This window comes from Ixodes scapularis, unplaced genomic scaffold, assembly GCF_016920785.2.
Source record: "Ixodes scapularis isolate PalLabHiFi unplaced genomic scaffold, ASM1692078v2 ptg000597l_1___fragment_1__unscaffolded, whole genome shotgun sequence".
NCBI classification, from domain to species: domain Eukaryota; kingdom Metazoa; phylum Arthropoda; class Arachnida; order Ixodida; family Ixodidae; genus Ixodes; species Ixodes scapularis.
Genome location: NW_024610006.1, coordinates 3919794 through 3932307, shown reverse-complemented (window position 1 = coordinate 3932307; position 12514 = coordinate 3919794). Strand labels below are relative to the sequence as shown.

The following is a 12514-nucleotide window of genomic DNA, read 5'->3' as shown; positions in this document are numbered from 1 at the left end:
TACATCCCCTGTGCTGAGCCTCTATGCCGAAGCTAATGAAATGTCTCTAGAGAAAAGGCGAGATGTCCTAGGTCTAATGTATTCGCTTAGGATACGGTCGGTAGTACAACATCCGTGTCGGGAACTAGTCGAGGGAACACGTTTTGAACGAACCTTCCAAAGCAAGCCCGCTGTTAAGCCTCCCTTTTCTTTGCGGAACAAGACTGCGGCCGCATCAGCTAACCTTCAGACAAACCCACCTGTTGCTCAGCTTTTGGGAACAGTGGCACCATGGGAACATGGTCTGCTCATCACAGACTTGTCACTTACTGAGTACACTAAGAAAAATACCCCACCAGAAGTTTTGAAACAGGAATTCTTTGAGCTACAAAATACATATAAAGACTACACCAGCTTTTATACTGACGGCACAAAAACCGATTCCTGTGTCGGATGTTCCGTGATTGGACCATCACTTAAATGTGTGCGGAGGATTAATTCCAGTGCAACTATCTTGACTGCCGAGTTATACGGTTTACTATTGGCCACAGACTATATTATCAAAAATAGGCATACATACTCTGTAGTTTACACTGATTCACTAAGTGCTCTGAGAGCACTCAGATCCCTTGAGATAGCGAAAAACCCTATAATAACTCAGCTACAACATAAAGTGGTTGCTGCGGCTAGGGACAACAAATTGCAGATAGTCTTTTGCTGGGTGCCTAGTCACGCGGGTATTCCCGGCTATGAAGCTGCTGATCGTGCCGCTTCCACATGTGCTACAAGGAAGGTCGATCTTGACGACATACCCTACCAAGACTACAAAGCGACTGTAAAGAAAAGTATCAAGTGTAAATGGCAAGAGGAATGGTCCCGCGAAACCAACAACAAACTTCATGTTGTGAAGCCGATGCTACAGGAGTGGGCGAGTGCCCGTCATAGGGACCGTTTTTTCGAGGTAATCCTTTGTCGGCTAAGAATTGGCCACACACATCTAACACATGGGTATCTGCTTCGTCGAGAGGATCCACCTGCATGCGAACACTGCTCAAAACCATTAACAGTAGTTCATATCCTTCTTGAGTGCCCCGCATATCACAGATACCGCCAATTCTACTTTGCCCAGTTTTATTCAGCACAGATGCCTTTACACCTTGCTCTTTTGCTTGGAGATGAACCTTTTATAAATCATACAAATGTTTTTAAATTCCTAGAAAGCACTGGACTTTTACATCGACTTTAAACTTGCTTTGCAATTTTAAATTTTTCATCCACATTATTTATATACAGATTCATGCACATCCTTTTATTCTATCATTGGCCACTAGAGCCCTCTTTCCTCTCTAGAAACCATTTATGAAATAGTCACGGACTTTGGCGCTCTATAGCCTTAGATGCTTTTGCGCCAATAAAACTCAATCAATCAATCAATCAACCCCGATGACAATTTAGGCCTAGCGACGAGTACGGAAGACCGCACACACGGCGACAGCCGGCGAGTACGGCACCGAACGAGTTCACTCGTTTTCCAGTCGATAGCCTTTGGGTGTACGCACTAACTCTTGCTACATATGCTGGATAACTACACTATACAGGATTAAAACAAAATCAGCTTACCTCCTATCTTTAGACGGCTAGCGCAACAGGGGTAGGTGCCGCTCGGCCTGCGTACTCGTTGAACGAGAACGATCCTGACGTCACATTCACATAGTGGCTGACTTCCAGTGTTGCCGGAGCCTCGAGCGGCTAGTTTCGGTTTTGTTGGCCTCGCCTCAAACAAAACTTTGAGGTTTCAATATCTTTAAAACTACCCACAGTAACATGAAAAAAATTACACCTTGTAATTAAGGGACGCTGACTGGACTAAAAACAGTCATAATCCCAAAATGGAAAGTATGGACCGGAGTTACCCTTTAAACAAGTCAATTATTAAGTTATGGCAGCTGGATTGGGACACACAGATCGATAACTAACTCCACATTATTAAGCCCAACTTAGAAGTAAGGGAGAGTTCCTCCCATAAGGACCGCCGTTCGGAAGTCCTTTTGTGCCGCTTGAGAATTGGTCATTCTCGATTGACACACCTGCACTTGCTCTACGGTGAAGATGTCAAGCTCTGTGAAAAGTGTGAGAAAGTGTTAACTGCCCTTCACATCCTTTGGAATTGTAGATTTCTTGATCATCAACGCCGAAGATAGTTTCCTTAACTTTTCAGAAACCACCTTCCATTTCATCCTTATTTTTTGCTTGGTGATAGACCTTTGGTACCATTTGCTCGCGTTTTAAGTTTCCTACATGCAATTTGCTTTTTGCACCTGATATAGGTAGACAAGTAAGTTTAGATGTAACTGCATGCTAGGCTTTTTAAGTTAACTTTCTTGGCGCAATATGGCCACAGTCGCTCTTGCGCCATTGAACCCCAATCATCATCACGCGGTTGGTACATACTTGGATAAAAACAACTTGAGGAAGAAGTTTTCACTAGAGCTCGTTGATAGTCAGCCGTCTCATCTCATCTCCTGTTTTCTTTCTATGTTTTTTCTTAAGTTCAGGCTGTTTTAGTCCATGCTTTCATTTTTCTATTTTTGGTTGAGAGGCAAGGTGTCTCCGGCGCTGTGTTTTTTCTTTTTCACAACGACCAACTAGCTCAGTTCTCGACTCGCTGTAAGCACCTCTCGCCGTAAGCAGAACCGCAGAGTGCCACAGGAAACTAAGCGTCTGCGGCGTTCGTACGAGAGCGTAGGACGAAACCTACATCATTGCCCTGCGATGCTTCACTAGCTGACCTGCTGCCAGCGTTGCTCACCCGCTGTCGGGCTGCTAACTCGGCTGGTACAACATTTTTAATATTGGTTTTAATCGGGAATGCGACGTTGGTTCCACGTGATATTTTGGGTATGACCTTATTTTGATCTCCTAAAGCGATATCGGCCCCTTTTATAGAATCTATGTTTTGGGGGAGTTGCCCTTTTAAAGTAGTTGGTCAGGGACTGGAGCAAAGCCTATTTTTCGGGCAAGAAAACGGCGTGCCTGAGCACTGCTACCAGGACTGGCACTGACGCTCTGAATATCTTAAAAGCTGTCATCCTGGACACCAGACAGTACACCAAAAAGGGAAAATTTCAGATTGTGATAGAGCTTCATCATCGTTAGCAATACTGCGTCCGCGTTACTGATGCTGAAGTCCTTCCTCTTGTTCGACATGCGAGACTCCACATACAGGTCGCAAATGTTGTAGAATAACTTAAAATGGCACACAGGTTAGTGATACAAGGGCCCGTTTGTTTTTAACCCGTACAATCCCGAGCACTTGTTCTTTCTAAAGCTGTAGGGTATCAGCTTGGCTTCCAATGTCTTTCTTCGAGCTGTGAAGTTCAGCCTTGAAGAGCTGAAACACTAAAAACAACTCTGGTGTCAACAAAAATTATGTTGACGTGACTCTCATACTGGGCACGCAATGTTTACTCTCTCCCCTTTACAAAAATTGTTATACCTTTCTATAGAAAAGTTTCCGAAAAAGTCAATAGAGGATATAGAATGTCAACAGCTTGTCTCTTGCTATTAAATGTCAACAGCTTCTCTACAGAAAAGCATCAGAGAAAGTCTGTTGACATCCTATTGAAAATTGACCCACTTTTTTATTGAAAGTCAGCAGACTTTCTGTGATGCTTTTCTATTGAAAATCTCTTGAAAAGTCACGGTTGAATATTAAATGTCAACAGCTTTTCAAAAGAAAAGCGTAAAAAGTCGGTTGGCTTTTTATTGAATATTGGCCCACTTATTAATTGAAACTCAACAGACATTCTGTGATGCTTTTTGTTGAAAAGCTGTTGACATTCAATATTCCCTGTTGACTTTTTTTACAGCATTTCAAAAGAAAAGTACAGTGCTCAACGAAACGAAATGGGCCAGCGGAACGCGTGGCCTCCAGAACTTGCTGCGCCATCTACCGATAAAAGACGGGCTGCCTGGTGACGCGAGTCGCGCATGCGCAAAACTGATACGAGCGCTCAGCGGCTGTTCGCACACAGGCGCGCAACCCCCGATAATCTGCGCAGGCCATGATTTTGCGGAGTGACCACGTTTATTTTTCCTCAGAGACACTGTCGTGATGATGTGCATGAGTTTATCTTGCTTCAAATATATAAAAAAGAAAAGATAAAGCTTCATTTTTTTTTCCATAAAAGATTGATGAGCCAGCGCGTCCGGCCTTTTGCAGCTATAATATATTAATGCAGACTTTTATTTTTTCGTGGTTTTATTCAATTTTAGCGAGCGTCTGACAGTCATTAAAAAGCGTGTGCTGTGTCAACATAGTTTATTTGACATGTTACACAATGCTGCGCCTACCAGAAAAAAAATAATATAAGTAACGTGCTTGTTTTATTATCAGCACCTTACTCTAATATTTGCAGAACTCTCCATTGGCTTCACAAATAGCATTCATGCGACGCGGAAGGGATTCATAAAGATTCACCACCAACTCTGGACATTGCCGCAGCCTGTCCCATTCTTCCTTCACAGCATCCCATAGCTGGTCAGTCGTGACGGAGTGAAGTCCTCGCCGCGATAGCTGGATCTTCATGTTTCCCCAGATGTTCTCGATGGGGTTCATGTCAGCCCCTTTTGGGGGCCATGGCATAACCGCCACTCCGCGTTCCTCTAGAAGGTCACGCACACGATTTGACTGATGAACAGGACAAAGGTCATGTTGAAAAAAAAAGCATCCGTCAGGGAAAGGTCCCTCAAGAACGTAAGGAATGAGCTCGTGCTCAATGACGTCGCAATACGTTTCGGAGTTAAGCCTCTGGATTCTTACAAGTGGACCAAGTCCTTCCGCTGACAATGCCCCCCAGACGTTAACGGTTTGTCGCCCACTCCTGCCCACACGCTGCAAGTAAGGGGCATCATACCTGAAACATCAAAATCACAAATTATAAGATCCAGCTTGTTAAAAATTGTCGTGTTGCTCAAAAGTAACATACCGTGCACCTCGCGGTCTCCAAACTTGTTTTCCTTGGTGCCAGTCAGTTGAGAAAGAGGACTCGTCGCTGAAAACAACGGTTTTCCAGTCTTGAATCGTCCATGATGTCTTTTCCATGGCAAACCGCAGGCGGATATCTTTTTGTCGAGGAGTTAAAATTGGCTTCTTGCACGCAGCATAGCTCCTAATACCCGCTTCTGCAAGACGGCGTCGCACAAGTTGGTCACTGACATTCAGACCAAGTTCGCCTCGAATGTCACGGGCCGTAATAAAAGGCTGGTCGACTGCAGCCGCGACGATCCATCGATCTTCCTCATCGGTAGTGGACCTTGGGCGGACGTCGTGAGGAGCGTCATGGATGCGGCCGTTGTCGTCTCGAAACGCCGTGAAAATTCGGGCCACTGCGGTTCGGGTCCTTCCTGTCATCCGGGCGACTTCTCGTTGGGGCATTCCCGCGCGGCATAGGGCCACAATTCGCCAGCGTTCGTGAATTGGCACTCGCGACGGCATCTTCACGAATGGATACTGATGGCAGTGAACCGACAATTTATAGAAAAATAAATGTGAAGTGAAATGGCACTGTGCTTTTTATTAAAAGAAAAAAATATTGCCCTTTTGTTCCTTTTCTTTCATATTTGAGACAAGATAAAAGTATGCACAGGGCGTCAAACAGATCGCGATAAAACCACGCGGCGATTAAATAATAAAAAAAGGCTATCACTCTGCAGAGATTACCCATCGAGAGTTGTGCACAGCGTGGGAACAGCCGATGAGCGCTCGTATCAGCTTTGCACACCTCCGATTCGCGTCACCAGGCAGCCCGTCTTTTATCGGTAGATGGCGCAGCAAGTTCTGGAGGCCACGCGTTCCGCTGGCCCATTTCGTTTCGTTGAGCACTGTACCATCAGATGTTTTCTTGGCTCAATGGAAAAGTGACACGGAAGATATGAGATGGCAACTATTTTTCATTAGCTTTTCAATTTACTTTAGTGAATATTGTACCACGTTTCTTGGTTACTCGAGGCTATTCATATTGCACGTTTGCCTTTGACATTATGCCATTCATTAACCCTCTTCTGCTGCCTTTTGATCACATTGTATAATTAAAAAAAAATTTGAGATGGTTGTGATACGTCATTTGTGTACTTATAACTATTCCTGATGATTGAAATCGTGCCATTGGATTTCACTCAAGTTTATTAGTTCCAATACTACAAGTCTATTCTTTCGAGTCCTTTGACAGCATGTTGTTGTTTTTTTTTTTACTTCGCGTCATCCACCTTGCAATGGCTGCAGACGTAGGCTGGGGAAGGAAAACGTTTTTGCTACAATCAGCCAGAATCAATACTTTTGTTGAGGAACCAAGGAATACGAAGGGAATTACGCTAGACAAATCGGTCGGTGCGACCTTTTCCTTTACTGTTCGTTTTTCAGACTGATAAAAATTACAAAATGCATGAGCTCCCGCCGCTTCTCTTCTTCCTCATCGCCCGGTTGCAACATCCTCCCCGAGCCTGAAGTTGACTTGGACGAATTTCCAGCAAATAAAGTTTCTGCGCGGGTCTCTTTATGAGCGTACCGTTTTGCTGTTTCACGAGACAGGCACGAACAATTCCGTCAGTTCCGGGGTACGTCTCTACGATTCTCCCCAGTTCCCAGAACAGCTTGGATGCTCGGTTATTTTCCACTATGACTACGTCGTCCACTTTCAGGGAGCAAGTATTGGTGACGAGATATTGATGAGCTGACCGCAACTCCAACAGGTACTCAGACCGCCAGCGTTTCCAAAAATGTTCCATGATTATTTTTCGATACTGGAACTGGCGAGCTGTTTCCTTCTGTGTCACGCATCCTGGGCGGTCGTTAGACAAGCTTGTTTCTGGTAGAACTGTCAAACTTTGCCCTATTAAGAAATGTGCTGGCGTGATGACTGAGGGGTCTCCTACTCCCGAGTAGAGATATGTCAGTGGTCTTAAGTTTACCATTGCTTCCACCTCAGCAAGGACAGTCGTCAGTGCTTCGAAGCATAGGCTGCTTCTGCCCAACACTTTCTTAAGTGCTGCCTTGACAGATCGAACGAGCCTCTCCCACCACCCGCCCCACCATGGAGCGGCCTCCACAATGAACTTCCAGTTGATTCTGTGTTCTGCAATGTATGATTTGAAAACTTCTTGCTCCAGTGCACCCAATGCCTTCTGGATGTCTTTTGATGCTTTCTTGAAGGCTAGTGCATTATCAGAATATATGTCCAGTGGTATGCCTCTTCTTGCTATAAAACGCCGGAATGCAAGCAAGAAAGCTTCAGCAGTGAGGCCCGTTGAGAGCTCGAGGTGAACTGCTCGCGTGGAGGCGCATGTGAAAAGTACGATGTACGCTTTGCTGCAGCTACCGTCGTTTCTTTTTGCGTACAGCGGCCCTGCGAAGTCGACTCCGGTTACCTCGAACGGCTTTGCCTTCTTGATTCGATCTGTCGGTAGCGGAGCTTGCTCAACAGCAGTTGGCCTCGCATTCAACCGTGAACATACGAGGCAACTTTTTATTACCTTCTTGGTCAGCTGCCTAGCACGTATTATCCAGTACCTCTCTCGTAGGTAACACATTGTGCTTGTTACTTCCCCGTGCATAACCTTACAATGAGCGTGCATCACAATTAGCTTGACAAAGTCATGGTCGTTCGGTAACAGGACTGGATGTTTCACATCGAGACTTTCCGTCAACCTCTGCAGTCGTCCTCCGACCCGCAGGATTTTGTTTTCGCCAAAGAGAGGATGATACTCTGCGAGTCTTACATTAACCTCTGTCGTATTTTTCTCGCGGAGCATAATATCCGTCTGAAACCTTTCGTTTTGTATCTGCCTGATCCAATACTGCTCTGCTTTGTCCAACTCTGCCGCAATTAATCCACCTCGTATTTTGTCATTTCTCTTCTGTGCGTTGTTAGCGAACCTGATGACCCAGGCAGTGATCCTCAGAACCTTCTGGTAATTCTCGTAACTTCCGGTGTCGAACAATGATGGAACTTCTTGGCCTTTCTCCAACAGCACATGTGTCTCTTCTTTTACTTCGAGTTGAGGCGTGTCTTCCAAGAACACTGAAGATTCAGGACATTCTGAAGGTTCTTGACTCAGCCAACTCGGCCCTTTCCACCAAAGAGAGTTAGCACGAAGCTCCTGAACGCCTAGTCCTCTGGTCAAGAGATCCGCCGGATTCTCTTGACCGGGGCAGTGCCTCCAGTGGTCCGGGGATGTCATGACGCGTATCTCTGCCACCCTGTTTTTTACAAATGGCTTCCATTTTTCAGGGACTCCTCTCACCCAACTGAGGGCAACCGTTGAGTCAGTCCACATAATGTAATCAAGTTTCACGTCATAATATGACTGTTTTATGTATCGTAGGAGTCTGGCTCCAATATTCGGCCCCATCAGCTTCAACCTAGGCAGTGATAAAGGTTTTATCGGTGCCACTCTTGTCTTCGCAACAACTAACATGGTAGCTGTTTCTCCTTGGTCATCGGCTGTTCTAAAGTACGCACAAGATCCGTAGGCTTTCGTGCTTGCATCTACGAAGACGTGTAGCTGTACTTTGTTGGCTCCTGCCTGGATGCCTCGCTTGACATGTCTTGGTATACTTAACGAGTGCAGTTGAACAAGGTCCGCCGTCCGAGCGTGCCATTCAGTGATCAAATCAGCGGGGAGTTCTTCATCCCAGCTGATTCCCAATGTCCACAGCTTCTGAAATAGCAGCTTAGCTGTTAGGACGAAGGGCGCGATCAATCCAAGAGGATCGAATACTCTTGAGGCTGCCTTGAGGATGAACCGTTTAGTGTCCACATTTGCTGAGAGGTATTCAAGCAAAGCTTCAACTTTGTAAATAAAGCAGTCCCCTTCGTGATCCCACATCATTCCAAGTACCTTGGAGGTTGGTGAAGGTGAGAGGCTTTTTTCTTCGGTCATAAATGTTGGCTCCTCCTTGTTGAACTGCTCCTGCAGTTGCTCATTGTTCGCAGTCCATTTCCGGAGTGTCATTCCTGCCTGTCTCATGACGTTCCTGGAAGTGTGGTAGAGCCTCACGGCATCCTCAATATCGTCGGCTCCGAGCAGTAGATCATCAACGTAGAAAGATGTCCTGAGTTTCTCTGCTAATTGTGGGTCTTCGCAGACCAACTTCAAGTGATGTTGTATTGTAGCTGTGAGCATGAATGGACTAGACGTGGATCCGAAAGGAACCCGAGTCATCCTCCACTCTTGAATTTCTTCCTTGTTGAAAGGGAAACTTGGCTCCTCAGCAAACCAAAGAAATCTACAAGCATCACGATCATCTTCACGGATGGCAATTTGTAAAAACGCTTTCTTAATGTCGGTGGTCATTGCAACTGAGTACCATCTAAACCGAAGCAGGACCTGCAGAAGCTCGGGGTTCAAGTTGGGTCCTGTTACTAGGCACTCATTCAACGACCTGCACCCTTTGGCATGAGAAGATGCGTCGAAGACGATCCTTAACTTTGTTGTTGTTGCATCTTCACGTATTACTTCTTTATGCGGCATGTAATACATGACCTGCGCGCTGTCGCTTTCCTTTCTGCTCTTTATCACTTCTGCATGCCCATCACGCAAATACTGTCTCATTGCATGATCATACCGCTTGAGTAATCCCTCCTTTCGTGAGATTCTTCTCAACAAGCTCCCTAGACGTAAAATGGCAACTTCCCAGTTGTTTGCCAGCATATCAAAAGTGTCTTCTTTCCACGGCAGAGCCACTTCGTATAGTCCGTTTTTCTTAATGATGTTTTGCTCAAAGTGTGTAATGGTGTCTGCATCAGTGTCTCCGAGCTCACTGTCGGCAACTCCCATTCTGTCTAACTCCCAGAAGGGCTGTAGCGCCTCTTCCACTTGGGTTTCCTTTGTCTTCGCTTGTAGGACACATATCATCAGACTTGAATCCCATTGGAGCCTTCCCACCTGTCTTGAAGGACCTTGCAGCGTCCAGCCCATCTTTGTGTTGATCGCTACCAATCCGTCCACATCTGCGCACCTGATCACGTCTCCTGTGCAGAACTTCCACAACTGGTCGGATCCAATCAACAGACTTTTTTCAGGAACTGTTTTTACACCTGGGAAAATTACGTCGTCTGCCAAATTCTTACTGCTTTCTCGCAGAAATCGCACAAACGGGATGTCCGTTGTTGGCGTAGATACGTCCTGGCAAATGACCGGGATGGAAATTGCTTCAAAGGTTATTTCTGTATTGTCAAATTGACTTTTGAGCTTTACCTCCACAACGGGACTGCGCTCTATAACCTTCGAAGCATTACTGGCGAAAGTGTTGAGTGCTATCTTTGTTCTCCGCAGGACTTTCAGCCCTAGGCGTTGCGCTACCTCTTCTTTTATAAATGTGCGCTGACTGCCACCGTCGATTATTCCCTTTACATAGCAGCTGCCAGCGTTGGTCACTAAAAATGCCTTGAACGTCTGGAGATATATGCCGTCACTAAACTTCTTTTCTGAGCGCGCGCCCGCGCTGGATGCAGACACGCAAATCGTATTGTTACCTTGGGGCGAACGTTCCTTCATCCGCCTAACAAACTCAGGATCGCACATTGTGGTTGCATGTCTGGCTCTGCAAACTGCGCAACTGAGGTTTTTTCTGCAATCTCGTGCTCGGTGACCTTTCAATGTGCATCGGAAACATCTGCAGTCTTTTGATAACATACTTAATTTTTCCTCTCTCTGTTTGCTGCAATCAAAAGATGGCGTGGTGTGCTTCTTTGAATGGCAGAAAAAACACTGAGAATGTGTAGCATTTGTTGCGTTATGAAAAGCTGATGCTGATGCAAACGACTTTACCTTTGTCTCGTGTTTACCTCGAGCATCCTCAAGGCTACTTCTTTCTCGGCTTTCTACTTCCACACGCAGGAAGCGAAGCATTCCATTCAATTCGGTCACTGACTCCGACGTAGTATCCGTTGACCTTGAAGTTCCAGCCGCCGATCCGTCTCCTTGGTCTTGAGCCGCTGCGTTGGTGAAAGCGGTGTTGTTGACTTGCCGGTGATACTCCACTGTAACCTCGTAAGGCAACGCCCTGACAAGAATGTCACAGAGCACGGCTGAAAAACTTGACGTGGGAACATTCAAAGAGTTTAGACACCGAACGTTGAGTTGTGTGGTGTCATACAGGTTTCTCAACCCTCTCACGTCATTAGCTGAAGCATCGTGCGGTAGATTTCTGAGGGCATTCAGATGCTGCCGCTCTATTCTCCTCTTCTCTCCAAACCTCTGTTGCAAGATGGTGATCGCTTCGGCATAGCATATTTCTGTTGTTGGTAGCCCGGCAATCGCCGCAGCAGCATCTCCCGTTAGACACCGACGAAGGTAGTGGAACTTATCTGTGGTTGTTAAAGTTGCATTGGTATGGATGGCTCCACCAAACTGCTCCCAGAATGTGAGCCAGTTGCTTTGCTCTCCATCGAAGGTAGATAGCTCCAGCTTCGGAAGCTTTGGTCCACGTCTCGCTGCGTTGTCTTGAATGCCGGTTTGGTTTCCGGTGCTCGCCGCCGAAGCTATTATTCTCTGCGATTGTAGGGACTCAATCTTGGTCTCGAACTCGCTGATCACCATGACGGCTTCGTCTTGGTATTCTGCAGTGGCGGTGCACTCACTTTCCAGCTCTTGGATTGGAATTAGCGGCTCTATCTCACCGTCAAGTAGTCGGAGCTCTGCATTGCTGGTAGTGAGTCTGTCCTTGATCGAACGCAATCTTGCTAGGTCGGGGCTGGGATCCTGGAGAATCCGATTGGCGTCGTTCATTATCCTAGTGTTCTGTGCCCGCCGAGCCGACCGCCTAGCCTTCAGCCTCTCCATTGACTATTCGTATTTACGAGGCCGTACGGTCGCCTGCCAAGGTTCCGTCGCTGTTCTTTTCCCAGTGGTCTGCTCCCGCCAAGGAACTGCTGAATTCCGTTGCAGCTGCAGGATTGAAATTCCCTGCGGCGTGTAGCTTGGGCCCTTGTGAAGCGGGACACTCCCGGGTTTCGGCACCATATGTTGAGGAACCAAGGAATACGAAGGCAATTACGCTAGACAAATCGGTCGGTGCGACCTTTTCCTTTACTGTTCGTTTTTCAGACTGATAAAAATTACAAAATGCATGAGCTCCCGCCGCTTCTCTTCTTCCTCATCGCCCGGTTGCAACAACTTTTTTCTAAGTGTGACATGACACCTATATATTACACTTATTAAAGCAGCGGCTAAGTAACTAAAAATATATTTATGCAGCAAAGCTGGTATTATCAATAAATGATTGATTACATTATACTAAAAAATATATAATTAGAGAACTAGGAAAATAGTAAGGAGATAACTGTTTTTAGAAATAAATGACAAATTTTAGACCATTTGGGGCAGAAAAAGTTAACAGTATTTATTTATCTATTTTGACCGGCCAACAAAGAGTGGGTCACTCAAAGCGTAAGTATAAGAGCTTTAGGTATCAGCAAAGTATAAGAACGAAACAAAATAAACTACACAAGTTTCTGGACTTACTGATGATGGC

General features: G+C 45.9%; 1 protein-coding gene across 1 annotated transcript; it reads right to left on the bottom strand.

Annotated features, from left to right (window-relative positions):
• Positions 1 to 3054: 3054 nt before the first annotated feature.
• Positions 3055 to 10563, bottom strand: LOC120847083. Its single transcript, XM_042287939.1, has 3 exons — positions 9605 to 10563; positions 7579 to 9013; positions 3055 to 3225 (listed from the first exon to the last, which is right to left on the bottom strand). Exons 1-3 carry the CDS (start codon positions 10561 to 10563, stop codon positions 3055 to 3057), a joined length of 2565 nt encoding a protein of 854 aa, XP_042143873.1.
• Positions 10564 to 12514: the final 1951 nt, after the last annotated feature.

What these genes read in the sequence shown, in the direction of transcription:
- LOC120847083 (XM_042287939.1), bottom strand. Translation starts at nt 10,563, where the DNA reads ATGTGCGATCCTGAGTTTGTTAGGCGGATGAAGGAACGTTCGCCCCAA. An exon ending in AAGGAGGGATTACTCAAGCG is followed by an intron (nt 9,014 to 9,604) that starts GTATGATCATGC and finishes CCACACTTCCAG; the next exon opens with GAACGTCATGAGACAGGCAG. An exon ending in GTAAGGTTATGCACGGGGAA is followed by an intron (nt 3,226 to 7,578) that starts GTAACAAGCACA and finishes TGCCATTTTAAG; the next exon opens with TTATTCTACAACATTTGCGA.